This window comes from Anomaloglossus baeobatrachus, chromosome 6 (assembly GCF_048569485.1).
Source record: "Anomaloglossus baeobatrachus isolate aAnoBae1 chromosome 6, aAnoBae1.hap1, whole genome shotgun sequence".
NCBI classification, from domain to species: Eukaryota; Metazoa; Chordata; class Amphibia; order Anura; family Aromobatidae; genus Anomaloglossus; species Anomaloglossus baeobatrachus.
The window spans coordinates 50,571,690-50,599,057 of record NC_134358.1 but is presented as its reverse complement, the minus strand read 5'-3'; the positions used below and the strand labels follow the sequence as shown (position 1 = coordinate 50,599,057).

At 46.0% G+C, this 27,368-nt stretch overlaps 1 protein-coding gene across 2 annotated transcripts in view; it reads right to left on the bottom strand.

The window, feature by feature from the left end:
• The window catches only part of COLEC10 (collectin subfamily member 10), a 120,090-nt gene extending 95,548 nt beyond the window's left edge, over positions 1-24,542 (bottom strand). Inside the window, exons 1-2 of one of the 2 annotated variants that reach the window (XM_075316207.1) lie at positions 24,473-24,542; positions 524-692 (exon numbers count right to left, since the gene is read on the bottom strand). In XM_075316207.1, coding sequence (XP_075172322.1) covers positions 524-656 — 133 coding nt within the window. In that variant the 5' untranslated portion in view covers positions 657-692; positions 24,473-24,542. Of the gene's footprint in view, positions 1-523; positions 693-8,510; positions 8,591-24,472 lie in introns of those variants that run through there. The other variant, XM_075316206.1, reaches the window with a different exon arrangement.
• Positions 24,543-27,368: the final 2,826 nt, after the last annotated feature.

The window sequence follows — 27,368 nt, the reverse complement described above, 5'->3', positions numbered from 1 at the left end:
TTATATGCACATATAGCTCTTGAAACGTTCAGCCATACCTTTGCCTAGACAGTCTGTTCCTCCATTACTGAGGAATATGTGTTTGAAAAGATATGCAAATGAAGTTGAAGTGCTCTCGACACTTAGGAGCACTTCCAATGCTTCTCCGCCACTAATTCCCACCAGCACTGCCTTCTTTTGCTGAGCTGCCATCTCCTTTGCTGGATAACTTCAAGTAATGGAGCTGTCAGTTAAGGAGAAAGAGGCGGTTGTGGGCCAGGAGTAGAGCCGGAGTGACAGAGGCATGTGAAGAGCTAATATGTGCCGAAAGCACTTCAGCCTCATTTGCATTTTGATTCAAACTGAGTTTTCTCTGTAACGAAGAAACAGACTGTCTAGCTAAAGGTAAGACTGGACTTGGTTTTTCAAGAGCTATAGGGTGTATAAATAGTTTGTGATGGGAAATGCTGCAGACAGATTCCCTTTAGTGTCACTAATCACATATACAGTAGGCACCAGTCAAATATAAAAGTCGACATCTCACCTTTGGGTCCAGGTAGAATTGTGTGGGTTGAGCAGACGTCTGATGCAGATCGGTTCTCGGCCTCAGAAGAGCAGATGTCCCTCGGGAGGAAGACGAGCAAAGTAACAACGCATAGAGTCACTCGATACAACATGTTGAGACACTTCTGAGATGTAGACTTTCCGAATGGCTGTTTGTAAGGAAGACAAGTAATTAGTATAACCAATTATGGCTGACACATTATCTTCTATGTGTCTGCTCAGTGTCAGGAGTAGTTATCTCAGCCTGACAGATGTTTATATTCATTCATCTGCACATGATGGAGCATTCGATGCTAAGGACACAAAGACGTGGGAAAGCTTACTAATTACCACTCTCCCGATTTGTAATGAAATGTCTCATTTGTAAGAAGGTCTGTAAATCTTAAAGTAAAAAAAGTTAATTTGGAAACAAAGTACTTTGTTTTAGCTTTGGGCTGAGTTAGATAAATTGTTTGTGTTTTGAAGAGAGTAGAGTTGTTTAATGGAGGCTAACCGAGCCCAACGTAAAATGTTAGGTTCACTGCTGTAAAGTATTGAGTTAAGTCCAGAAATATTTGTATAGAAACACAAGTTTTGACATTTTAGATGTTTACCACAACATATCCAATTTACAGTTTCATAATCAATATGGACCTACAGTGCCTACAAGTAGTATTCAACCCCCTGCAGATTTAGCAGGTTTGATAAGATGCAAATAAGTTAGAGCCTGCAAACTTCAAACAAGAGCAGGATTTATTAACAGATGCATAAATCTTACAAACCAACAAGTTATGTTGCTCAGTTAAATTTTAATAAATTTTCAACATAAAAGTGTGGGTCAATTATTAGTCAACCCCTAGGTTTAATATTTTGTGGAATAACCCTTGTTTGCAATTACAGCTAATAATCATCTTTTATAAGACCTGATTAGGCCGGCACAGGTCTCTGGAGTTATCTTGGCCCACTCCTCCACGCAGATCTTCTCCAAGTTATCTAGGTTCTTTGGGTGTCTCATGTGGACTTTAATCTTGAGCTTCTTCCACAAGTTTTCAATTGGGTTAAGGTCAGGAGACTGACTAGGCCACTGCAACACCTTGATTTTTTCCCTCTTGAACCAGGCCTTGGTTTTCTTGGCTGTGTGCTTTGGGTCGTTGTCTTGTTGGAAGATGAAATGACGACCCATCTTAAGATCCTTGATGGAGGAGCAGAGGTTCTTGGCCAAAATCTCCAGGTAGGCCGTGCTATCCATCTTCCCATGGATGCGGACCAGATGGCCAGGCCCCTTGGCTGAGAAACAGCCCCACAGCATGATGCTGCCACCACCATGCTTGACTGTAGGGATGGTATTCTTGGGGTCGTATGCAGTGCCATCCAGTCTCCAAACGTCACGTGTGTGGTTGGCACCAAAGATCTCGATCTTGGTCTCATCAGACCAGAGAACCTTGAACCAGTCTGTCTCAGAGTCCTCCAAGTGATCATGAGCAAACTGTAGATGAGCCTTGACATGACGGTTTGAAAGTAAAGGTACCTTACGGGCTTGTCTGGAACGGAGACCATTGCGGTGGAGTACGTTACTTATGGTATTGACTGAAACCAATGTCCCCACTGCCATGAGATCTTCCCGGAGCTCCTTCCTTGTTGTCCTTGGGTTAGCCTTGACTCTTCGGACAAGCCTGGCCTCGGCACGGGTGGAAACTTTCAAAGGCTGTCCAGGCCGTGGAAGGCTAACAGTAGTTCCATAAGCCTTCCACTTCCGGATGATGCTCCCAACAGTGGAGACAGGTAGGCCCAACTCCTTGGAAAGGGTTTTGTACCCCTTGCCAGCCTTGTGACCCTCCACGATCTTGTCTCTGATGGCCTTGGAATGCTCCTTTGTCTTTCCCATGTTTTTTTTTTTTGCTGCAGTGCATTTCACACTTCCAGGCTGATCTACAGTCCAAATGTCATAATGCCAAGTTAATTCCGAATGTGTAAACCTGCTAAATCTGCAGGGGGTTGAATACTACTTGTAGGCACTGTATAGTGCATATGACCAGCTTTAATTTGAGGGTATTCACATCCTAATTGGAGTAAAGGTTTAGGAATTACAGATCATAAGTATGGAGCTGACTCTTTTTCAAGAGACCAAAAGTAATTGGAAAATTTTCTCAAAATTTCTTTAATGGAATGCATGGGAAATTCCCTCATTAATACATCAGTTAAGCAGATAAAAGGTGTGGAGCTGATTCCAGGTGCGGCATTTGCATTTCGAAGTTATTGCTGTGAGCACACAACTTGCAGTCAAAGGAGCTCTCAATGGAAGAGAAACAGATCATCATTAGGCTGATAAAAAAGAAATCCATCAGATAGATAGCAAAAATGTTAAGAGCGGCCAAATCAACAATTTGGTATATTTTGCAAAAAAGGAGTGCGCTTGTGAGCTCAAAAAGGCCTGGACATCCATGGAAGACAACATTCGTCGATAAGCGCAGAATCCTTTCCATGGTGAAGAAAAGACCCTTCACAATATGCACCCAAGTGATGAACACTCTCCAGGAAGTAAGAGTTTCAGTTGTCTACCATAAAGAGAAGACTTCATGAGAGCAAATACAGAAGGGTCACCACAAGGTGCAAATACAGAGGGGTCACCACAAGGTGCAAATACAGAGGGGTCACCACAAGGTGCAAATACAGAGGGGTCACCACAAGGTGCAAATACAGAGGAGTCACCACAAGGTGCAAATACAGAGGAGCCACCACAAGGTGCAAATACAGAGGGGTCACTACAAGGTGGACATCATTAATCAGCCTTAAAAATCAGATTAGAAATTGCAAAATAATCTAAAGAAGATGCCCAGTTTTAGAAAGCATTCTGTGGACAAATGAAACTGAGGTCAACCTCTTCCAGAATGATAGGAAGAAGAAAGTTTGGAGAAGGCTTGGAATGGCTCATGGTCCCGTGTCCACCACATCCTCTGTAAACATGGTGGAGTTGGTGCGATGGCCGGGCATGCATGGCTTCCAATGTACCTGGGTCACTTGTGTTAATTGATGATGTGACTGAAGACTGAAGCAGCTGGATGAATTCTGAAGTGCACAGGGTGAGACTTTCTGCTGCGATTCCACCAAATGTAGAAAAGTTGATTGGACGGCGCTTCATAGAACAGATGGACGATGACCCAAAACGATACTGCAAAACCAACCTAGGAGTTTTTTAAGGCAAAAATATGGAACATTCTGCAATGGCCGAGTCATCACCAGATCTCAACCCCACTGAGCTGTATTTCACATGCTGAAGACATAACTTAAGGAAGGAAGACCCACAAATAAGAAACAACAGAAGTCACCACAGTAAAGGCCAGCAAACTATCACAAAGGAGGAAACGCAGCACTTAGTGACACGTCTCCGGCTTTGAGACTTCAGGCAGTCATTGCCTGTAAAGTATTCACTACAGAGTGTTACAAGTGAACATTTTATTTATGGAAAAGTACATTTGTCCCATTACTTTTGACCCCTGAAATGAAGAGGCTTTGTAGAAAAATGGTTACAATTCCTATAACAGGATATCACAGGATATTTTTTTCAACCCCTTTAATTAATTCTGAAAGTCTCCACTTCAATTGCATCTCAGTTGTTTCAGTATAAGTAAATATTACTGGCCTACGGAGCTGAAACTCAGTCACTGTGCAAATATTTCTGGACCTAAAGCTGGTGTCACACTAAACGACAGCGACAACGACGTCGCTGTTACGTCACCATTTTCGGTGACGTAACAGCGACCTTGTAAGTCGCTGTTATGATCGCTGCTTAGCTGTCAAACACAGCAGAAGCAGCGATCATAAGGTCGCTGTGCTACATGTTCAGAGAGCAGGGAGCCGCGCTTAGCGCTGGCTCCTTGCTCTCCTGCAGCACACATCGGGTTAATTAACCCGATGTGTGCTGCAGCTACATGTCACAGTTCAGAGAGCAGGGAGCCGCGCTTAGCGCTGGCTCCTTGCTCTCCTGCAGCACACATCGGCTTAATTAACCCGATGTGTGCTGCAGCTACATGTCAGTGCAGAGAGCAGGGAGCCGCGCGCACTGCTTAGCGCTGGCTCCTTGCTCTCTTTGCTACAGTATACATCGGGTTAATTACCCGATGTGTACTGCAGCCACATGTCACAGTGCAGGAGCCGGCACTGGCAGCAAGAGCGGAGGCTGGTAACCAGCGTAAACATCGGGTAACCAGGGAAAGGTCTTCCCTTGGTTACCCGATGTTTACGCTGGTTACAGCTTACCGCAGCTGCCAGTGCCGGCTCCTGATCGCTTCATTTCGTCGCTCTCTCGCTGTCACACACAGCGATGTGTGTGTCACAGCGGGAGAGTGACGACCAAAAAATGAAGCTGGACATTCAGCAACGACCGGCGACCTCACAGCAGGGGCCAGGTCGTTGCTGGATGTCACACACAGCGACAGCGACGGGACGTCGCTGCAACGTCACAGAAAATGGTGACGTAGCAGCGACGTCGTTGTCGTCGTCGTTATGTGTGACACCAGCTTAAGTGTAAGCTACATGCATGTAGACGGTTAGTTCTGCTCTCCAGGATTGGTGATAACTTGTATATCAGTGGGGGTCCGACCACAGGGACCCCATCAATCATCAAAATAACAGCTGCTCCATTCATTTTCTATGGGACTGGTAAAGAGCCATACTAATCTTCCTCCACATAGAGAATGAATGGAGCGGTGGTTGAGCATGTGCATTGGTGCTCCAACCAAACGGGGATGAGAGAGCCCCATTCTGCTGATTGGTGAGGGTCCAATGCTTCGACCTCCATTAATCTAGATTTTTTTTATCCTATCCTGTTGATTGGTGATCATTTCTACCAACCATTATACTTCTTTTGGTGTCATCTCAGCTAACATAAAGTGTACTGAGAATGGTCAACTGTCTCCATGACTTATCAAACAGGCCCCTCCCTCTATTTACTTTACAAAAAACTAAATATCACAATGATGCATAATTGTCAACAGTTCCAACAATCATGCAAAGTCAGAATTCAAAAGGAAAGGGGTGTGAGTAGACCCTACCCTTTTTTTTTTATGGAACCATGTACTCAGTCCAAGTCCTATTCTCATCCATATTTCCAAAATAAATTGGACTATTCAAGTCTAAGGGCTCTATTTCACGTCCATGCAATTCAGCCTGATGTTGGATCACAATGCCCAGACTCGTCATGGCTCTTCTGTCATGCTAGGCACGGGTAGTACCAAGCGACCAACAAAAGGGAAGGTAAGGAGACCCCTGTGTCTAGGGAAGGGGGATATTGTGACCCCTGACCAAACCTACCGCTGGTCCCTGGGGTCCCTCACCACCCTAGATAGGTTTTGCACCTATGCGCCGAGCTGGATACCTGACCCTGGGTATCCCTACAGCTGGGCCCTAATTAGGGAACGGGTAGTTTGACCTCTTTGTCAAACCCACTAAATGCTAAAGTAAGACACAGGGAGGACTCATGGGGGGAAAAGCATGAACAGTCATGACAGTCCACAGATGACTGAGGCAGGATTTCAGCAAAGCGTCAGCATCAATACTACAAATGAGAGAAAGCCACCTGCTTGCAACCAGAGCTAAAGTGAACTGAATAATATCACCAGCAAGGTATGAATAATACCCCAGTTCAGGGAAGAACGGAGTATTTAAGTGCCAAGAGATTACTGATAATCAACAGCTGAGTGAAAGTTGAGCTCCTGCACGATCCAAAAAGGGAAGAGATGAAAATCCAGCAGGAAACCTACCTATTACAATGAATACTGACAGTAGGAACAATAGAAAGGGAGCATTTTGCGCAGCCAAACACTGTGACCTTCTATTGCCAGAACCCACATGACTGTGTCACGGAGAGCAAAGGCCAGTCCATGCATTGCTCATCCGACATCGGGCCGAATTGCATGGACCCGTGAAAGTGCCCTAAGAGGGTTTGTCAAAATCAGGTGAAAAATTGGAAAAATTATAGATTACAAAGTGTCAATGGAATAAGAAAAAACTTCAATGGTTTTTTACAGATCAGAAATAAACGGATGTAAAAGGCACGACATGTGTGGGGGGGGGACTGTTTGACTGTTTTTGATCGGTGTAAAAAACGTATATGGGTGCGTGACTGTAAAATAAAGACAAAATATTATAAAAAAATATTTTTTTGTGGCCAAAAATATTCTTAAATACTTTTTTTTAACATCCATTCCAGGTATATACACAATGCTTGTTTTCCTATCCTCCAATGCATCTGATATGAAATATCCGACAATTAGCACATTGCGGAGGCTCAAACAACTCATCGGTTTGTACGGTAAAACCTCCGTCAGCTCAACGAGGATTCGTACATGTTTTTATTTCAGAACACGAATACATTCCTCCGCCGCGGCTGTTTATATTACTTATCTCAGAAATGTTGTTTCTTTTCCTCTTCTTGTGAGGCTTTCATTATTCCGTAATAATGAATAATTCCCAACTACCGGTTTCACAATAAGAAGTACGGTAATGAAAAAAAAAATGTATTGCAATACTTTTATAAAATATTTTTCCATGAAACACTTTATTGAATTAATCCTTTGTCAGATTGGAAGAGAAACTACAATTAAAAATACCAAATTATTAATATTAAATATCATGAATCCATTAGTAGAATGAATAAAACGTGCACATCTGGTCGGGCGTCTAAGAAAAAGTCAAGACACTGTGGAATTATAGCACATTGAAAAATCGTAAAGGAATACTTAAATTAGAAAAATAAACAAATAACAAAAATACTTGCAAAAATGTTTTCTGATGAGTGAAATTTATGGCACATCCATGTTTTCCATCTGTCATAGACAACCATAGAGAGGCACTGTGCCTAGTTCATCCTGAAGAAGACCCTAGAAATGAAAATTTTGTTCTATTTTACTGTCAGCTGGAGGTCGGAGGTCTGAAAGTTAGCATTCTCCGAGAAAAAGCCTGAGTTGCTTCTTTTTAGAGCTGTGTTGTTGATGCCTATGCACTATGTCATGCAAGATGTAATGCCCATACCGGCATCCCCATGCTATCCTGCCCCCATGGTTCTCTCACCTTCCCAGCCATCCTGTGGTGGCTGTCTCATCCTCAATTCATGCTGCCATCTCCCACACACCACACAGACCTCCTGGGAATGCCCTTAGGGTGTGGGCATAGCCATACCCCTTTTCTTAAGGGGGCCAGTGCACCCTGGCTACCGCCACAGCTAGAGTTCCAAGGGCCAGAGCCTGCGGGCAAAAGGGCTCCTCCGGCACATATATACGCTGGGGAGCGGGTTACCGGTGGGAATCCATCGGTACCGAACATACACAAAGGTGCAGGGAAAGGCAGCCACCACTAACCGTCCAGGAGAAGCTACAGCAGCCGGCTGCGGGACCCGTCCATCCAGCCGTTTGGTTTACCAGAGACTGTGCGTACCTTTGTGGCTGAGTGAGTACTACCGTGCCGTCTGGCACCGCGCTGCGCAGTCCAAGCGACCCTGCACCCATCCAACCCTGCCTCCCCGTCATCTCACCGGGACCACCAACCCCTACCCACGGAGGGGGAAAACAACATCCCAGCTGCTCCCTGCCATCGCTCCCGGGATCCCCGTCACCAGCAGCTGTGGTGCCCAACCTCACCACAACCCGTGGGTGGCGTCACGGACCAAATCCCCAAACCAAACTACCCCCTTTCACTCACAGGTGAGGAGCGCCGCTCGAGTCCCTGGATCCGGCCCACCGCTCGAGCCACCGAGCAGCCATCGCATCAGCGCCAGACCCGAGCGTTAGCGAGCGCAGCGCAGCGGCGTCCTTCCCCGCCCGCGACATATCCAATCGGTACTAAATATAGCACACAGAGTACATGACATAACCAGTACAGGACAAGCCCACCTTCTAGATTTGCACCCACAATAGTTACAATCCTGGGCCTAATAGGTGGGATATTGAAGCTCGATGATGACTCTACACAAGTGGGAAAGAAAGGTTCCTCACCTGGTACCAGAGAAGGCTGAGTTGAGTACTCATGATGTCCCCTTGGTTGGATCCCCACCAATCTAGCAAAAGCACCTCCACTGGATAAAAGAAAAACTCTATAGGCTGGAAAAACCCTTTAAGAAACCTCCACAAAAGAGAAACCATAATTACGTGCCAATTAATGACTTGCGAAATAATGGTCATACAAGTATTAGTTACACAAATTCTTCCTCACTTGTTTTCATGATGTGAAGTGAATCTTGTATAATTTAATGGATCTTAAATAACTTTCGCATTACGTCTTTCCAGTCCCTCTAACTAGAAAGCATTTAATTCACAAGAAACGAGATCAAAGTCTTAGTAACTCCCACTCGTTGCGTGATCTTCATCCAAGTCCGTCATGACTCACGCTCCAACATCTATATACAGAGTCCAGTGCAGACGCAGAGAGCGGTATGATTTATGTAAGCGAGCGCGTGGCGGAGCAGGGCAGGTAGTGAGGATTGTTTTAAGAAGTTGATGATTCACATTAGTTCCCAAAATTCTATTTATTCAAGTAAAGTCTTTTTTTATATTTTCTATAAAAATCAAAATAAAAGCTCCTCAGAAGAAAACAACCACGATGTGTCCACATATCCACGACTAATTTATACTTCTCTAACAATTGCTATAAATGTTGGCATTACTCATCTTTACGTAACTCCCAGGATGCATGTAGGCTGTTGTGTAGACTGTTCGTTCTTTGCCCACTGATTCAGTCACCTGTCAGTGTTGACTACTTTAAAAAAAAAATATCTGTCCATCTCCAGTTAAAATAGGAGACCACCTGGAAGAGTAGACTAATTTTCCGCACATAGGTGAAATTATTGTGCAAGGTGGGCACTAGTAGAGGTACTTAACTGCTGACAGTTTGATGCAAGGGCAGAGGATGCTGCAACACTGACTTGCATGATGGATGCGGAATGGACACATCTGACATGATCTTGGTGAGATCTCTAGGGCTCTACAAATACAGATGTTTGCATGTTCGGCGAGCTTTCCTGGAGCATTCTCCAACGCTACATTTGTAGCGCCCGTGAATACATCAGGGCGCTACAGGGAACTGCATCCTGTTCCCTCAGGATCCAGGTCCTAACCCCCATGGTTCCAAGTTCCCAGAAACCAGTGTCACCTCCATCAGCACCACAAATCCCAATCAACACCTCACATCATGACCTGTCAGACACACCAGTGGGTTGGTCCAGCTAGAAAAGGGCCACCCACCTTGGGGTCAGGCAGACTGGTGGGAAGGAGGAAGAACAGAGTAGTGAGAGCCCTCAAAGTGTGAGGAGCTGGAGGGTTAGTTCCCTAGGAGCTAGACCGAGGTTGGGTCGCAGACAGTGGTCAGGAACCAGAGGAGTCGGTGACCGGTAGCAGTGACATTGGATAAGGGTGCGACGGACATAGTCTTGGAGGACCATTGGCACCAGAAAGCCCAAAAGAACTGACCGGTACCGAGCACGACGGGGTACAGGACCCTAGGTCAGAAGCCGATTCAATAGCCTGACAATTGACCTGCAGAGGAAGGGGACCTTCAGGGACCTTCCCAGAGAGCTCAGAGACTGAGAGCATCAGCACACCGCGGTGGACAGGGTTTTCCACAGAAAGCAACAGATTAAAGTCCCAAGTGCCAGCCCTTGGGAGCAAATCCTCACTTAAAAACTGAAGAGCGAGACCTTATAATTTCAAGCTAAAGGGGCCCACATGGACACGAAACTGTGCACGGAGGCAGGTTCTGGATTACTATGTTACACCGGTGGGGCCGGGTACTTGGACGGGCTTCCCACAGTGGCACACAGAGAATTTGGTTTACTTGCAGCGTGTGTTTCTCCTTTAATATAGCCTCAAACCTCCTGCTTAGGTATAAAGGTCTACTCCTTGCGTCAACCTAAATATCATACCAGAGTGGTCAAAGTACCTTTAATGAGGAGCTACAGAGCTTGAAGTTCCTCCTAGGCTCGGTTTATACAGTAATTCCTATGGGGAGATAAGGTATGCACACCAGTGACTATGGAAGGGGAATACATGTAATAGCAGAAACTGCTGTGTGAATACTGACATGAAAAATTCAATAGCTATATGGAAGAATGAAATGTGAAAAATGGAATCTGCATTACTGCCATGAATATATGAATCAAGATAAATGTAGCTACTGAATTGATCAATGCAATAGAGCCCCAACACTACGCCAAAGTATTTCTCTACGTTGGGGTCCCTAGCTTGTGTGTGTCCTCTCATGCAGTTAATAAACTTACCGTGTATGGGAAGCTGAGACCCAGGCTATATATACGATGTGGATTGGCAATAGGTGTGTATGGGGAGGGTTCACAAACGAAAAACTACTAACATTAAGGAATAACGTTTGGAACTCCATTCTATGTCTGAACTGGGTGCAAAAAACCTAAAAAACATCACTATGGGGAGATAAGGTATGCACACCAGTGACTATGGAAGGGGAATACATGTAATAGCAGAAACTGCTGTGTGAATACTGACATGAAAAATTCAATAGCTATCAATTCAGTAGCTAAATTTCTCTTTATTCATATATTCATGGCAGTAATGCAGGTTCCATTTTTCACATTTCATTCTTCCATATAGCTATTGAATTTTTCATGTCAGTATTCACACAGCAGTTTCTGCTATTACATGTATTCCCCTTCCATAGTCACTGGTGTGCATACCTTATCTCCCCATAGTGATGTTTTTTAGGTTTTTTGCACCCAGTTCAGACATAGAATGGAGTTCCAAACGTTATTCCTTAATGTTAGTAGTTTTTCGTTTGTGAACCCTCCCCATACACACCTATTGCCAATCCACATCGTATATATAGCCTGGGTCTCAGCTTCCCATAAACGGTAAGTTTTTTAACTGCATGAGAGGACACACACAAGCTAGGGACCCCAACGTAGATAAATACTTTGGCGTAGTGTTGGGGCTCTATTGCATTGATCAATTCAGTAGCTAAATTTCTCTTGATTCATATGTTCATGGCAGTAATGCAGGTTCCATTTTTCACATTTCATTCTTCCATATAGCTATTGAATTTTTCATGTCAGTATTCACACAGCAGTTTCTGCTATTACATGTATTCCCCTTCCATAGTCACTGGTGTGCATACCTTATCTCCCCATAGTGATGTTTTTTAGGTTTTTTGCACCCAGTTCAGACATAGAATGGAGTTCCAAACGTTATTCCTTAATATACAGTAATTCCTGGCTCCATAACTCATGTTATAAAAATCGGCCAGATATGTTATACACTGGATCACAACAGTGCTTGACTGACCATAAGGGATATAAGAAGGCAAAATCCGGCATCAAGCTTAATTGAAAACTCTCGTCTTTATTAGGTAGGATTAAAACATAGTGCAGTTAAAATGGGATGACACCTGATGCGTTTCGGACAGGGTCCTTAATCATAGGTAACATACTACAAAAGAAATTTTATATTGTTGAACACGGACATGATGTATGTTAACAGGTGGACTACATAGCACTGGCAATCAGCTGGCCAATTCAACCTCTGCCTGAGTTTTGAGCGGTCACAGCCACAAAGGCTGTGGGTAGAGTAGGGAGTAGAAACAGTCGTAATGAGAACTGGCATCCCCACGCTGCTGAGTTATGCTAACAGGCTGCAGCTAGTGGGTGACTACGTAAACTCTGAAGCAGCAGAACGATGGTGAGGCAGTGTGAAGTTCTCCGAGATACAGCAACTACTGACAAGATATGTGAGGGCTAGAAACGGATGAATGGCCCCAAATCTAGAGACTGTGCTCCTGGATGTACTGCAAGCCGAGCCTCTGACCCTTCCTGGCAGAGGTAAGCACCAAATCCAATGTGGCAGGGATCCACCTTTGTGTCTGGATCCTTCAGCACCAATTGTGAGCTAAAGGCTCTTTGCCGAAACTATGGCATTCCCCTAGCCCTTGTTTCTTCCGGAGATGAAAAAACCTCATTATGGAGAGTCTGCGGCTCATGCCATAGTTCAAATAACCCTTGGACATCCTCTGAAGAAAATGGAAGCGAAGGTAGTCCAATGGATAAAGAATGTTATTGAGAAACTTTATGGTTATCTATCTGTTGATGTACAATGAAGAAGCTGTACTAAAGATATGTGCCCGCTGTCACACTTGTACATTTGTTTGGTGTTAAACTAAAACAAATGTTAACAAAGAACTTTGTGCCTCATTTTCTGTTTTTACTGGGAAAGACGTGGGTTGCCCAAGTCATCGGCGACATGCAGCCGCTCAAGAGCTATGATCTGCATGACACAGACCCTCACACCCAGTCAGGTCCACACCGCCACCAAACACAATATCCAACCACGGCTACCGCCCCGAGCCACCCTCACAGTCAGAAGATCAAGCCTTGCTTCAAGAGAAACAGCAAGAGGGGAGGGAGGCTCGAATCTAAAGAGTCAAAGCACATGGGCAGAGGAATGGTGAAAGACGTTTCGCCCTTCATGGGCATTGGAGTAACACAATGGTGCAAAAACCTGTCTGGCCCATGAAAGGTTTTGCCATTCGGAGGGGAGTCCATGCCTGCCCCCCCTTCCCAAGATACATTGGAGTAAGAAAGCCTGACCATTGAAGCCTGACAGCAGAGAACAGGTGGAGACTCCAAAGCAAAGAGATAGTCAGAAGAGACCACGCCTTGTTAAGGGCGGAACTGCAACATTTAATGCCTTGAGGTCAATGGAACAGTGCTAACTTGCATGGAGAAATTACGGCTGCTAAGCAACATGGCTACATGGCCAATGTAGGAGAGTGTGACGAAGTCAGAACACCTTATTTGGGAAGATGAGCAGGGTGAGAAGGACATGGAGCTTGGGGGGCCCCAAAAAAATCATGAGGTTGCTCCTCCGTATCCAGAATGGAGAAAGACTGGTCTGTAAGTTAATCTTGAGCACCAAACACAATATCCGCCACCTTGTAGGGGTGGACAGGATTGAGCTTCAACCATGGGTACTGCTCCAGGCTACCCTCACACATTCATGACATTTTTTCCCTCATGAATCTTCCTTCATTATCTGTGAGTGATATTGCTGTGTAGAAGAAGGACCAGCAGCAACTCAGCCACAAAGTTAAGACCCCATAATGTTACACAGCGGGGGGCTTAGTTCTGAGGGGCTAAGGGCAGAAAAGTCACCAATGCATAACTTCAGAGTCCAGACCTTCCCTGGTATTAACATTCATGGCTACATGCAGCCATAGATCACCAAGCACAATGCCTAACACTATCTGAAGTGGTGTAAAGCCACCACTACTAGACTCTGTAGGAAACATGTTCGATAACCGATCACACTTCTCTATCTGGCGTCTGGGTTTGGTGAATGTCAGGAGCAGGTTACCTGCCTGACTGCATTGTGCCTGCTATATAGATTGGTGGAGGAGGGATCATGCTATGTACTTGTTTTTCAGGGGTCGACTTCCACTCCTTATTTATAGTGAAGGGAAATCTTAACTTCAAAACAAACCATTTTAGTCAATTGTAGCTTACAACTTTGTGACAACTGTTGGTTGAAGGTCTTGTTCTGTTCCCCATGATTGTGCCCAATGTACAAAGCGTGGACCATAAAGGCATGGTTGGGGGAGATTGGTGTACAAGAACATGACTGTCCACATCCAACACCTTAGAATGGAATATAATGGAGATTATGAGCCCGGCTTCTCCTCTGACATCAGACCTCACATAATGCTCTTTTGGACAAGTGGTCAAACATGTATATGTGACACCCTGGACTAGCCAGGTTGTCACACGTAGTCCCATACACACACACGCCCCCCCCCCCCCTTAGTAAGGTGACAGCAGCCAAACTACAAAACCTTTATCACCTCCCTATGGGTTTGAGGTTCACACCAGGGGGGCGGAGCCAGGTGGTTGGCTCCACCCACCAAGGACTTCACAGACCCTGAGGCGGGAAAAACAGTAGTCTAGTCTAGTCTAGTCTTGACAGTGAAGTGGAGTGGAGTGAAGTTCAAGGGCAGACCTGTGCCTAGGTCTGCCATAGTCTACACAGGTGTCTGGGTTGGAGCCCAGTCACCTCTGGCAAGGAGGCAGACGGTGGTGGCCGCCTGCAGAAGCTGGGATTACAGCCGGTGGAACCGTGGAGACCGGGGACAGGCGGTGGCCCGCCGGTACCGAACCGGGGAACCGATTGGAAAACGGAGCACCAGGAGGGGTACTCAGACCCACTACGAGGCCCAGAAACAACCGGGCTGAATTAAATCAACTGATTGTGGACTGGACTTTAGGACCTATCCCACCTAAGACCCGACTGAAGACAACAGCTTAACCATTAGGGTAATGCCTCCGCCCAGGCATAGAGACCCGAGAGGCCAGCGTCTGCGGGCAAAGAGGGCTCTCCCGGCACATACCAAGCCGGGGAGTGGACTACCATTGCTCAGGCATAGGAGTCGACGTTTTCAACATAAGTAAGGTGCAGGAGAAAGGCGGAAACCACAAACCTGTTAAGGGGAAGACTGCAGCCGGCTGCGGGCACCGTTCACCATCTTGTTTGGTTTACCAGAGACTCCAGCGTGTTTGTAATAGCGAGTACAACAGTGCCTCCAGGCCGCACCACACCGACACCCCAGCACTCATCCATTTCCCCGCCTCAGCACCCTCCCTCGGGCCCCCGGGACCATCATTCCCCCTACCCACGGAGGGGTCAACACCAAGCTGCGCAACACCGTCCCCGGGAGCCTAGTCAACGGCAGCGGTGGGGTCCATCCATTCACCACAATCCGTGGGTGGCGTCACACACTCAAATCCCCTACAAACAACCGCGGCTCTGGCCATGGACCTCCCCACCGAAGTCCCTACATGTAGCGCCAAACTCCTTTCAGAGCGTCGTAACCCCCGGGTCCGTGAGGTGCTCGAGCCACCCACCAACGAGCACGGATCCGAGCGGCTTGGCAGCCGGCCGAGCCCCGGGGCGGTACATATACATACCTCCAAAATCTTGTATAAAACTTTTTGACAAAAACTGGACATTGTTATAGTTGCAAAGTGACGTCTTACTCCATATTATTGTCTATGGATGTAGAAGAGGAGGTCATACAATCTCCTGTAGGTGTAATGTGTAGGCATCTCAATACTTTATCCCATATAGTGTTTTGGCCCTATAGATCTGCACCTTCTTTGCACTATGCAAACATTTGCCTTTTCTGAACCGGGACCTCTACGTGCGCTTCTGAATGTGGATTTCACACAAATCGAAGCTGCGGTTTGATGACTAAATACTGTAGCTGTAGTTTCATTATTACAGACACTAAAACCTTCACCTCGGTAGGAAAAAAGATGATGTGATGCACAATTGGAAATAGAAGTGTTTTTCATGTGGGCACATGCAGAAGAGAAGCCTTTGTACTTTATATAAAGTCATTCTTTTATGCTTCGTTAAAGTTAAATGCTTTCTTTTAGTTACAAGCTTTTGTAATAATCCTGGCTTGTGAGTTTTGGCTGCATGACACCAAAACAATTTGCTGGTGACCACCGGAGGGAACTCCCTGCTGGCCTTACTAAATAAAGATGAAAGTGCAGGGTGTTCACTGCAGTGTTTACGATTTCCAGACTTTGAGTACAATTCTTACCATGTGGGGAATATATCCAAAACCAAGGATTTGTTTCCTTGCATCTGAAATCGCTCAAAATGACAAAGGAGAATTGCCGGGAATGTATCCCAATTTATTTGGTAAACTGTTCCCCTGAAGTATTGACCCTATAATGATAGCCAAACTGCCTTCAATAATAGTACTGTCATGGTGGCTCCATTATCATTATCATTGTGGCCCCATTAGCATTATCATTGTGGCCCCTTTATCAGTGCCATCGGAAACAGAACTGTCAAAGTGCACTGCAGTGCCAGACGAGTGTCCCCATATACAGTTGAAACCAACTCAATAAAGACACATCTGCAGGTTTTTCCTCCTCTTTTTCCTGTTTTAGGTCAATTAGGAACCAAAATTATTTATATTTGCCAAATGCCAGAATAATGAGAGAGAGAATGTTTTAAGGTATTTTTATTACTTTCTGCAAAATCAAAAGTTTCCCTTTATTTCATTAGTATTTGGCACCATTGCCCTTACACTGTATGACTTATATGAAACGTTCTGGATTTTCGCCAAAAGCTTCTCACAATAGTTGGTAGGAATTTGGTCCCATCCCTCCTGACAGAACTGGTGTAACTGAGCCTTGTTTGTAGGTTGCCGCTCGCATCGGTCTTTTCAGCTTTGCCCATCAATTTTCAATAGGATTGAGATCAGGGCTTTGAGATAGCCACTCCAAATCATTGACTTGTTATCCTTAAGCCACTTTGTAGCCAGTTTGGCAGTATGCTTCAGATCATTGTCATTTTGGAAGACCCATTTCTACCCAAGCTTTAAGTTCTTGGCTGATGTCTTGAGATGTTGCTTCAGTATTGACACATAATCATCTTTCATCATGATGCCATTTATTTTGTGAAGTGCACCAGTCTCTCCTGCAGCAAAACAACCCCACAACATGACGCTGCCATCACCGTGTTTCACAGTTGGGATGGTGTTCTTAGACTACAGAGCTTCTCCCTTTTTCCTCCAAAAGTAACAATGGTCATTATGGCCAAACAGTTCAATTTTAGTTTCGTCAGACCTCAGGACATGACTCCAAAAATTAAGGTATTTGTTCCTGTGTGCAAATAATAATCTGGCTATATATATTTCTTTTGGAGTAATGGCTTTTTTCTGGCAGAGTGTCCTTTCAGTCCATGTTGATACAGTGCTCGTTTCACTGTGGTTAATGACATAATCTTACCAGCTTCCGCCAGTATCTTCACAAGGTCTTTTCCTTTTGTTCTTGGGTTGATATATGCACATGTCTGACCAAAGCACGTTCATCTCTGGTACACAGATCCTGTCTCCTTCCTGAGAGGTATGATGGCTGGACATTCCCATCTTGTTTGTACTTGTGTACGTGTTTGTACAGATGAACGAGGCACCTTCAGATATCTGGAAATTGTACTAAAAAATGAACCAGACTTGTTCAAGTCCACAATTCTCTTCTTGGCATCCTGGATGATTTCTTTTGACTTTCTCATGATGCTACACAAAGAAGCCGTGTGTTTCAGGTGTGCATTAAAATACATCCACAGGTGTGTCTCTAATTAACACAGATGTTGCCACTAAACCTATCAGAAGCCTCCAAAGACATGACATCATCATATGGGCTGTCCCATATTGTTTAAAGGCATAGTACTCTTAGTGTATGCAAACTTTTGACTGCAGAAAGTAATAAAAATGCCTTAAAACATTCTCTGTCTCTCTCATTATTCTGGCATTTGACAAATAGAAATAATTTTGGCTCCTAATTGACCTAAAACGGGAGAGGTTTAATCTAATTTCATGTCAGATAGTTGGAAAAATCTGCAGATGTGTCTTTCTAAATAGTGTATGTAAACTTCTGGTTTCAACTGTACGTTGCAAACAGATTATGCCTAGTTAATAGCAGCGCCAACAATAGAGTCCCAAGCTAAACAGAAACAGCAAAGCGCACAACACAAAAAGTGCCAGAAGAGTGGTCGGTCTTCACCAAAAGTTTACCCCTGATAGCAGTGACATCAGAGTGCCCCAATAACCTAATTATCAGAGTGCAACAGATAAAAAATGGCACAACACAAGAGGGTTACCCTTATAAAGTGCTCCCCAAATAAATACATACATAGTACCAGAGGGCATCCTCCATAAACATTACCAGCAGATTACATGTAGCAGTGCCATCATAAACCCCTAATGAACAGAGTTATTTCAGCAGACCACATAAAGCAGTGCCCCCCTATAGCAGGGTTAAAGGAGAACTTTCCACTGTGTTCCTTAATCAAAATATCTGAACCTCTCCTATGACTTCTGCCTCCATGGATGGCACTAGGGGGATGAAATTACAGTCCTGTTTGACATTAGTGTGGCTTGGACTTGTGGTGCCACCTAGCTAGGGAATTATGATTGACTGCAGAGGGCTGGTTATCAGTTTTAATCAGTTCTCTGCTTGGATCCTTGGCTAGGCCCCGAAGAGCGGGGCTGGTATGCCCTGGAGGTGACCAAGCATGCGATGCCTGAGGAAGAGTTTGTGTCGGCGTCAGTAGTACATAGTTGCAAGGAAGCGTGGCTACGGGACCCGGTAATTTAAAGAGTGTTGAAAAATGTTGAAAATACCAGTGGTTTAACGATGCCATAGAACTGTTAGGTATCGGTGCTTTCGTTTATTGTTTTTCACAGTTTGCTATTTTTCATGTAGAAAATGTTAGCAAATAAGTGTCTAATCAACCGGTTTTAATGAAAAGAGTAAAAGTTACCAGATTTGCGCGAAGATTGCTAAAATGTGTACACCCGGTACATGAACTCTGTTAGGTTTTTATATATAGTGAAAATGGACCACGGTCACGGGACTGGCGTGACCAACACAAACTTGTGTTTTGTATATAGTTGTGCCTCCTGTGCCCACCAGAGTCGTCCAACACAACACCCGGACCTTAACCTGGTCACGGACTCACTATAGGTATGCAGCGGGTCAGGTTGTTTGGGTGGCGGGTTAACGGGATCCGGAACATTGGGACTGGACTGTCGTGTGTAGAGGCTGCAATGGAGCAGGTTCAGTCTCCGCTACCACTGAAACCGGTAGCGACCCACCGTTGAGCTGAACTCTTAAAATGTTAGTAACGTTTAAGTGACAAGCCTCCCTGATATGGGATGAAAGTGTGAATAAAAATGTTAATCTTTTCTTACCTTTTTTCTACAGTTTGAAAAAAAATAAATAAACCTCTGATGTCCTGTAGTTCGGGGACGAGCTACATGTAACCAAGGGGGAATGTGACGCCCTGGCTTATCAGGTCGTCACAGGGTATTGAGTAATCTGCCCTTCTGTACAGTATCCAACTTCTCCTTGGTTACGGGTCCCTGACCTTTGGTGTTGCCAAGATCAAGCTAATCAAAATCCTAGGAACACTCTGCACCACACCCACCAGATACACCAGTGGCTAACCGGGAGGGAATAGGGTCGCCCACTTGGGGGGTTGGTTAAGGGGAGGTCAGGAGTGTTAGGAGACAAACAGTTGAGTGGTGACTCTCGAGAGGAGAGGTCAGGAGCTGGGCTCCTTGAGACTACTAGGTGGCAGACGTTGGTCTGGGCCTGGTAGGACCTGGTCGCAGGGGATCATGACAAAGGGCATGGACTGCCGAGGAGGACAGCCGGCGGCCTTGTGCCATCACCGGGCACGGGCCAGGGCACAATGGGATACGTGGATCCTGGGCCCGGAAGTAGCTTCAGGCATCCTGGCAATTTACCCAACAAGGACAGAGCCTTCAAGATCCATTCTCCACCCACTCCAAAATTGGGGTACTAGCGCAACGAGGGAGATAGGACTTTTCCCACTATACGGTCCAGAAAATCCCAAGTGTGAACCCTGAAAGCAAGCTCACCCAGTTAGCCATATTGGTGAGCAGGACCCTATTAGTTCCACACTAAAGGGACCAACTAAAAGACAAGGTGCCAAGGCAAAGGTCATAGACTAACAGGCAACACCAATGGGCACGGGATCCAGGCGTGCTCCCTCCCAGCAGCAGCGGTATCAAGAACATTGGTTTACAACAGTTGTCGATGTCAGCATTATTGGACTGAGTGAGTACACAAGTGCCCTTACCGTCCCTACGGCACCTCCCCGTCGCCATCACCGAGTTCTGGAGCATTCCCCCTACCCGTGGAGGGGTTAAACGCCTAGCTGCCCACACCATCGCCACCGGGTACTCCCAACTGCAGCGGTGGTACTCCACCTTACCACACACCACGGGTGGCGTCATGAACTTTCCACATCATCCCCTGTAAATACATCCCCCTTTATTCCGAGTGGCCGCGCAACCCCAACGGGTCCGGAGATCCCTCAAGCCACCCCAGATCCGAATTCGAGCAGCCTGGCTGCTGACGTGGGGGCGGCACAACCACATCTCATTTAAACCCCCAGCAGCATGCAAAAAAGCTGCCAGTTATTTGTTTTACTTACCCTGGTCTATTGCTTAGCTTGGCTTCTGTGACGCCACTGGACTAGTCAGGATGTCACAGGGAACTTCACTCCTTTTTCTTATGGTGCAGAACCCACCCTCCATGGTTCTGGGATCCTAATAATTGGTATTGCTGTCATCAGCATTCAAATCCTAGTCACCTTAGTCAGAATGAGGAGCTAGGGGAGTTGTAACTCCCTGGGAGACTTTGCCTAGGTCGCAGACGGTGGTCTGGGACCGGGGGAGCCAGAGACCCGGTCTCAGGGTATTGGAGAGGAGCCAGACTTAGTTTTGGAGAATGGTCGGCACCGGAATATCTAGTAACCTGACCGGTACCGAGCACGGCGGGTTACTGGACCCTAGATCAGGGAGTAGCTTCACCCACCTGATAATTAACCTGTGGAGGATAGTCTCTTTATGAACTTTCCCCAAGAGCTCAGAGATCGAAGGCACCAACACAACGAGGGGGATAGGGCTTTCCAACCCATGCGGCCCACTGAAATCCCAAGTGTCAGCCATCGAGAGCACAGCTCCTCTATTTAAGTATAGGGTGCGGGACCCTGACAGCTTCAGGCCGAGGGGTCACTCAGAAATGTTTAAACACAGTGCATGGAGGCAGGGCAGGACCATCAACAATACCAACGGGAACGGATTCCCAGACGAGCTCCCCAGAGAGGCAGCGGAACCCAGAGACTTGGTTTACTTATGTGTCAGAGTCTACTGGTCGCACCAACATCCACACGGCCTGAGTGAGTACGCTGTTTCCCCCCTGCGTCCTGCCTGCTGCATGGTTTGCACCATGCTTCCCTGTGCCATCACCATCCAGAGTCCCGGGGCCTACCCTACCCATGGAGGGAACGTCATCTGGCTGCCCCACTTCATCTCCCCCGGTTACACCCATCGGCAGCGGCGGTACTCTCCTTACCACGAACCACGGGTGGCATCACGAACACTAATCCCCTGTAAATAGATTCCCCCTTTTATTTTCGAGTGGCCATGAGCCCCCGGGTCCGGAGACGCTCGAGCCACCGCATCCCCCGGATCCAAGCAGTCCGACTGCTGCAGGGGCGGTACACTTCTTCCTCTTGTACTTTCTGTTTTTTAGTTCCTGACCTTGGCTTATTATTCTGACTACCAGACTGTCTTACGATTCTGTCCCTAATCTTGACCTCCTGGCACTGACCAGCATCACCACTATGCTATGCTAGCTCACTTTGCCGGCCAGGAACTACTCCTTGGACAGAGCCCATGGGGCCTTGTGTCAGTTCAAATCTTTGTTTAGGGGTTAAAGGGAGGGTGAAGGTCAAGGGTCCCTTGAGACCTACAAAAAGGAGCGATTTGTGCATAGGTCATTACAATATTTTTATAGTAGCTGGAACGCTGTTATTCTCATAGGGACCATCAAGTTTTCCACCTCCCTCCACTCACTAATAGAGTGACATGATAATTTCTTTCTGCCTGTAACTTTCAGTAGGGCTAGATCTGAATTTACACCTTTCTACAGTTCATATTTACACTTGAGTTACTTGGCAATAATGGCTTTACATCTAATCAATTGGTCAAAGATCATAATAATATGAGACCAAGAAGTTGGGAAAGAGTAAAGGGGGCTTTACACGCTACGACATCGCTAATGCGGAGTCGTTGGGGTCACGGAATTTGTGACGCTCATCCGGCCGCATTAGCGATGTTGTTGTGTGTGACACCGATGAGCAATTTTGCATCATCGCAAAAACATGCAAAATCGCTCATCGGTGACATGGGGGTCCATTCTCAATTATCGTTACTGCAGCAGTAACGAAGTTGTTCCTCGTTCCTGCGGCAGCACACATCGCTCCATGTGACGCCGCAGGAACGAGGAAGCTCACCTTACCTGCCTCCGGGCCGCTATGAGGAAGGAAGGAGGTGGGCGGGATGTTACGTCCTGCTCATCTCCGCCCCTCCGCTTCTATTGGGCGGCAGTTGAGTGATGCTGCTGTGACGTCGCTGTGACGCTGAACGAACCGCCACCTTAGAAAGGAGGCGGTTCGCCGGTCACAGCGACGTCGCCAGGCAGGTAAGTACGTGTGACGGGTCTGGGCGATGTTGTGCGCCACGGGCAGCTATTTGCCCGTGTTGCACAACAGATGGGGCCGGGTACCCACGCTAGCGATATCGGTACCGATATCGCAGCTTGTAAAGTGGCCTTAACACTCAAGTCACCTGCTGGATTTTTGTTGACTTGCACGTTACAGTTATGGCACATTCGCTTCCAATGTTTTGCAATCTAGAATTTTAATACTGCAATCTTTGGCTCGAGCCCTTGCCCAAAGTGATTCTCCAGCCTCACCACTCTGCCAATCCCTTCACTGGCTTCCCATTGCCCAAAGACTTTAGTTCAAAACATTACCCATGACCTACAAAGCCATTCACAACCTGTCTCCTCCTTACATCTGTGACCTTATCTCCCGGTACCTACCTGCACGCAACCTCAGATCCTCACTAGATCTACTTCTCCACTCCTCTCTTATCTCCTCTTCCCACAATCGCGTACAAGCTTTCTCCCATGCGTCCCTTATACTCTGAAACGCTCTATCCCAGCAAATTAGACTTTCTCCTACCGTGAAAAGCTTCAAGAGGAACCTGAAGACCCACCTCTTCCAACAAGCCTACAACCTACAATAACCCTCAGTCCAGTACACCATTGCGCAACCAGCTCTGTCCTCACCTATTGTACCATCACCCATTCCCTGTAGACTGTGAGCCCTTGCAGGCAGGGTCCTCTCTCCTGTACCAGTCTGTTTTGTACTGTTAATGATTGTTGTACTAGTTTTCATGTCTGCCCTTTTTCACTTGTAAAGCGCAATGGAATTAATGGCACTATAATAATAAATAATAATAATGAGAAATTTTGAAACATTTTGAAAACAGCAAGAAATTGATCAAATGGGACCGCTGCAGTCAATCATTGGTTTCAGTAATTGGGCAGTATATTCACGCTACCACTGTCTACTGTGGTCACATTCAGTCCTTTAATATACAGTATATACAGTAACTCATGACTTTTGCTGGAGAATTATCTTGCCAAAATTTTCCATCTGAGAATCTACCCTTAAAGGAAATTAAGTGAACACCTTTGGGGCAGTTTTTAATTTTTTCTAAATGAATGTACATGTGGCTAAAAATCATTTTTGGATTTTGGTTTCATCAAATACTTTTCGCCCATTGCCAACTTTTGCCGCTGTGTTGCCCTGTCTATTGCTGGCAGCAGAATGAGTAACCTCTCAGTTCACCACCCGAGAGGGGATCAGACATAAATTATATATTTGTCTTTAATTGTTTATTGACTTTTTAATTATAAAAAAACATTAAAAAGGCCTTTTTTCTCATGCAGCTCCACCACTGTAATTGCAGTACTAGAGTTACAACAACAGCGCTGCAGACACTAACTGAGCTTAGCTGCTGTGCCCGAGCAGACAGCGCAAGCTGCTGAATCCACTGATTGGCTGCAGTGCTGTTTGCATGACATGAGTGGTGCAGACAATGACAGACCCTAGGAGAAGCGCCGAAGACCATATGCCAATACCGGGGTAGTGGAGTAATGCACGATTAGTAGTTTTATAACCAACTCCAGCAGGGGGATAGGGATTTTTGTGAAGTTGAAAAACACTGTTAACTCTGCCGAATGGTTTTGGCTTGGAATGGTCGGGCAACTAAAGGAAAATAGGGTCTTTCTTACATTTCTCAATATTCTTCCTTCACAATAAAATAATGTTCTTATTATTTCCTTCCGTCCTGACAGTTTTATTCTGCAGTTTTGGATTTTTTTGCATGTAAATGGTCTAAGGCTTTATAGCAGAGCAGCTCCTATATAACACAGGTGATGCGATACTTACATATTCTGCAAAATTCCGAGACGTTCTACAAGACTTACATTAAGACGTGCGCTGTCAGCCCCAGCCGTGAAGTTCAGCTTCTTGCTCCCTGCAATGTTGACACCTTTCTCCTTGCCAGACGTCGGAAAAGAACTCCTTTCATTTCTCAGAACAGTTATTTGTTAAACAAGCAGAAATTGTCTGGCAGTGATTTATTCTTCTGGGGAAAAATATGTTCAGCCATTTTTCCTAAAATGTTAGCATCTTTATGTGTGAGGCTATATTTCCCAGATATAACAAAGCAGACATTTTTATTTAAAAGGGTTTCCCACAAACAAATTCATTTTTAATTACTGTACATACTCGAGTATAAGCCGATGCCCCTAACTTAACCACAAAAAACTGTGAAAACTTAGCTGTGTAGCAACGTGCCTCATCCTTGTGCCATGTAGCAATGTGCCCCATCCTTGTGCCATGTACAACATGCTCCATCCTTGTGCCGTGTAGCAATGTGCCCCATCCTTGTGCCATGTACAACATGCTCCATCCTTGTGCCGTGTAGCAATGTGCCCCATCCTTGTGCCATGTAGCAACGTGCCCCATCCTTGTGCCATGTAGCAACATGGCCCATCCTTGTGCCGTGTAGCAACGTGCCCCATATTTGTGCCGTGTAGGAATGTGCCCCATCCTTGTGCCATGTAGCAACATGGCCCGTCCTTGTGCCGTGTAGCAACGTGCCCCATCCTTGTGCTGTGTAGCAACGTGCCCAATCTTTGTGCCGTGTAGCAATGTGCCCCATCCTTGTGCTGTGTAGCAATGTGCCCCATCCTTGTGCCATGTAGCAACATGGCCCATCCTTGTGCCGTGTAGCAATGTGCCCCATCCTTGTGCTGTATAGCAATGTGCTCCATCCTTGTGCCATGTAGCAATGTGCCCCATCCTTGTGCCATGTAGCAACATGGCCCATCCTTGTGCCGTGTAGCAACGTGCCCCATATTTGTGCCGTGTAGGAATGTGCCCCATCCTTGTGCCATGTAGCAACATGGCCCGTCCTTGTGCCGTGTAGCAACGTGCCCCATCCTTGTGCTGTGTAGCAACGTGCCCAATCTTTGTGCCGTGTAGCAATGTGCCCCATCCTTGTGCTGTGTAGCAATGTGCCCCATCCTTGTGCCATGTAGCAACATGGCCCATCCTTGTGCCGTGTAGCAATGTGCCCCATCCTTGTGCTGTATAGCAATGTGCTCCATCCTTGTGCCATGTAGCAATGTGCCCCATCCTTGTGCTGTGTAGCAATGTGCCCCATCTTTGTGCTGTGTAGCAATGTGCCCCATCTTTGTGCCGTGTAGCAATGTGCCCCATCCTTGTGCTGTGTAGCAATGTGCCCCATCTTTGTGCCGTGTAGCAACGTGCCCCATCCTTGTGCCGTGTAGCAACGTGCCCCATCTTTGTGCCGTGTAGCAATGTGCCCCATCCTTGTGCCATGTAGCAACATGGCCCATCCTTGTGCCGTGTAGCAATGTGCCCCATCCTTGTACTGTATAGCAATGTGCTCCATCCTTGTGCCGTGTAGCAATGTGCCCCATCCTTGTGCTGTGTAGCAATGTGCCCCATCCTTGTGCTGTGTAGCAATGTGCCCCATCCTTGTGCTGTGTAGCAATGTGCCCCATCCTTGTGTCGTGTAGAAACATGCCCAATCCTTGTGCCGTGTATCAACATGCCTCATCCTTTAGTAATCTCCTCAGTCCAGTCCCCTATTATGCTGTTGTTTACACACACAAAAAATATTCTCACCTGTCCTCCATTCCTGCAGTGCCCTTACCTTACCAGTCCGCAGGTTCATAGACCCCTCCATGATCTCGTCCGGTTCACAGAACCACTGCTGCAGCCTGACGTCATGGCTTTACTGCAGTTGAATGCTTTACAGCGCCGCAAAGCATTTAACTGTACAGTAGTAAAGTCATGACAGCAGCGGCAGCCACGTACACCCCACAATCATCGAGAGGTGCTTCTTGCGGGCCGCAGGCTCATAGACCCCTTGATGATCTCACTGCACAGAGCCATCCTTGCTGTCAGTGCTTTACTGCAGTTAAATGCTTTGCGGCGATGTAAAGCATTCAACTGCAGTAAGGCCATGATGGCAGCCTGCAGCAGCTGCTCCATGCATTGGATGGGATCACTGAGGGTCTATGTGCCTTGCGGTCTGCAAGGAGCAAGTAGATCACTGCGGGAACGGAGAACGGGTGAAAACTTTTTTTTTCTTCGAGTTTCACTCAAGTATAAGCCGAGGAGGAGTTTTCAGCATAAAAAAAGGGCTGAAAAACTTGGTTTATACTTGAGTATATACGGTAGTACATCTTAGAATAAAAATAAGTTCTACAATTGAATGTATTAAAAAAAATGTTCCTGTGCTGAGATAATCTTACAAATGTGTCCCTGCTGTGTACTGTATGTGACATACCTCCCTTTTGGATGCATGGTGAAGGTAATGCAAATATACAGTACTGATCAAAAGTTTGGACACACCTTCTCATTCAAAGAGTTTTCTTTATTTTCATGACTCTGAAAATTGTAGATTCACATTGAAGGCATGCATTAGCACAATGGGAATTAAATACTTAACAAAAAAGTGTGAAACAACTGAAAATATGTCTTATATTCTAGGTTCTTCAAAGTAGCCACCTTTTGCTTTGATTACTGCTTTGCACACTCTTGGCATTCTCTTGATGAGCTTCAAGAGGTAGTCACCGGAAATGGTTTTCACTTCACAGGTGTGCCCTGTCAGGTTTAATAAGTGGGATTTCTTGCCTTATAAATGGGGTTGGGACCATCAGTTGTGTTGTGCAGAAGTCTGGTGGATACACAGCTGATAGTCCTACTGAATAGACTGTTAGAATTTGTATTATGGCAAGAAAAAAGCAGCTAAGTAAAGAAAAACAAGTGGCCAGCATTACTTTA